General features: G+C 38.3%; 1 protein-coding gene across 2 annotated transcripts in view; it reads right to left on the bottom strand.

The window, feature by feature from the left end:
- Window positions 1–2115, bottom strand: part of EIF4H (eukaryotic translation initiation factor 4H) — a 26785-nt gene that overhangs the window by 4556 nt on the left and 20114 nt on the right. Inside the window, exons 3-5 of one of the 2 annotated variants that reach the window (XM_004688300.2) lie at window positions 1737–1801; window positions 1549–1645; window positions 1148–1207 (exon numbers count right to left, since the gene is read on the bottom strand). In XM_004688300.2, the coding sequence (XP_004688357.1) occupies window positions 1148–1207; window positions 1549–1645; window positions 1737–1801 (222 nt within the window). The remainder of the gene's footprint in view (window positions 1–1147; window positions 1208–1548; window positions 1646–1736; window positions 1802–2115) is intronic. The other variant, XM_004688301.2, reaches the window with a different exon arrangement.

Below are 2115 nucleotides of genomic sequence, written 5' to 3'. Positions count from 1 at the left end.
ATGCATAAATAAATCTTAAAAACAAACAAACAAACAAAGATCTCTGAACTAGTTCTACAGCACCCAAAAATGTAAAACTGACAGGTAAAGACTGTCACTCACTGAGCCACTGCACCTGGATTTGAGAAGTCATTTGTTGCATGTTTCAATCAGAGACCAGCTTATACATAAAATTACAGGTTTACTGGATTATACTGTACTTTTATGAATAAGCTCATTTCTGATTGGCTACAAGACTTTTAAGATTTAAATCAGTCAAAAGATATAAACAACCATGTTTAGCTAAAACAAAAATGGAAATAAAGAAAAATTTAGACTCATAAGACTCCTCTGCATAAATTTCCCCATACTTACCAATTATTTTATACTGAGTTTTGTTTTGATTTAGTGATGTGTGTGTGTGTGAGAGAGAAAGAGGGTGGGTAACAGTGCTGATGTTCTCATCTTATACAATAGAAAAGTACAGAGAGCAGCTCACATTTATAAGAAAATAGATTTTTACAAAGTTATTTTATAATTAAAAAAAAAAAAAAAAAGATACATTTAGAAGCTTAATTCTCCAAAGCAGAGAACTGACAAACTGACACCCTGAGTTGAGCCACCAAGGAATCTACTGGTCTGCCTGAGTGAGCTAAAAGAATGGTAAACTGGATAATGTCCACCATTAAGGATGAGTTCCATGACCCTTAGGGGAAAAAGGTCACACAAAGATTTGCTTATCATCTATGAGGGAGCCATCATGAACTATAGTTTTAAGGCTTTCTGTAAGCTTCTAAAACCTCCTTGCTATTTCTAGAAGTAATAGTGCTTCCACTTGTGTTGTATACACCAGCACCAAAAGGCTTCCCTGGGCTGGACTCTGACAGAGACTGCTGCAGGAGATAAAGGCATGTGTGAGAAATATGGCTAAAGAAAGGCAACAGAAGATGGTGGATTACTTACTTCACCCACAGTGGGGAACCTTTCAAGTCCTACCCCACCATTAAGCTCTAATAGAGGCTTATTGCACGCCTGGGTACCTTTTAGCAAAGTTTCATTCTGAAAGGAACTAAAGTAGTAGCCTGGCCAGGCGGGCTACTCACAAGAAACATACAACAGCAGCAAGGCCACTGAAAAAGGTAAGTGGTGATACTTTAAATACTGATACCGGAATTGAAGTCATCCCGGGAATCCCATCCACCTCTAGATTCTCGAGAGCCACCCATTCCTGAGGATACACAAAAAAGATAAAGTTGAGGATGTATCATTACCTTGCTGCAGAAACATGGAAAAACTCATTGGGAAGACGTACGTACAACTCATGTGATGGGAAGTTCAATGAAATCATTATAAGAGTGTTTGCTGCTGATAGGAAAAAAACAAAACAAAACAAAACAAAAAACCCCAGGCTTGCAGAAGCATCATCCATTCTAAGATTTTTCACACTTAAAAAAACTCGCAAAACCCTATCAGACCTATGAGATTGTTTTACTACTAACCTTCCAGGGTTGTAATTGGTGGGCACTGGGCAGAGCTAGTTTTATGTTCAGTTTTAGAAGAACTAATTACCTCTGTCATCTGGTCCACCTTTCCTGAATCCAAAGCCACCTTTATCCTGTTTTCTGCCTTCTGCAATGTCCACACGAAGTGACCTATCACCCAAGAGCTAATGATAAGGAGAAAACAGTGTTAAGGCGCGGCAAAAACAAATACCCAAATGCTAACGTAAGACAAAGCCTGAAGATATTTATACTTACTGCACCATCATAAGTCAAAGCTTCCTTAAGGGAATCCACCTCATCAAATTCTACATAGCAGAATCCTGTAAAAGAAAACAAGTCAATTTTCCTCAAGGAATTCTGGGTTAAGACATGGTAGGGCCCCCTCCCCACCTCTGTGCCACTCACACACATCATAACCATGTTTTTGTTGTATCAGATCAACAGTTAAGAGTCTGAAAGTACACCTATTCAATAATCAGAATGCAAGGCCTAGTCCTCTGTTATATTTTAGCAGAAAGTACTAATCAAACAGGTACTGAAATAGTTGTTTTTATAAAGCTTTCTTTTTAAGCAAACTATTTTTATTCACACACACACACACACACACACACACACACACACACACACACACACA

The sequence above is a fragment of the Condylura cristata genome, unplaced genomic scaffold (assembly GCF_000260355.1).
Source record: "Condylura cristata isolate star-nosed mole 26May11 unplaced genomic scaffold, ConCri1.0 scaffold00024, whole genome shotgun sequence".
In the NCBI taxonomy this organism is placed as follows: domain Eukaryota; kingdom Metazoa; phylum Chordata; class Mammalia; order Eulipotyphla; family Talpidae; genus Condylura; species Condylura cristata.
The sequence above is the reverse complement of the archived record's forward strand: the minus strand, read 5'-3'. Positions and strand labels throughout refer to the sequence as shown.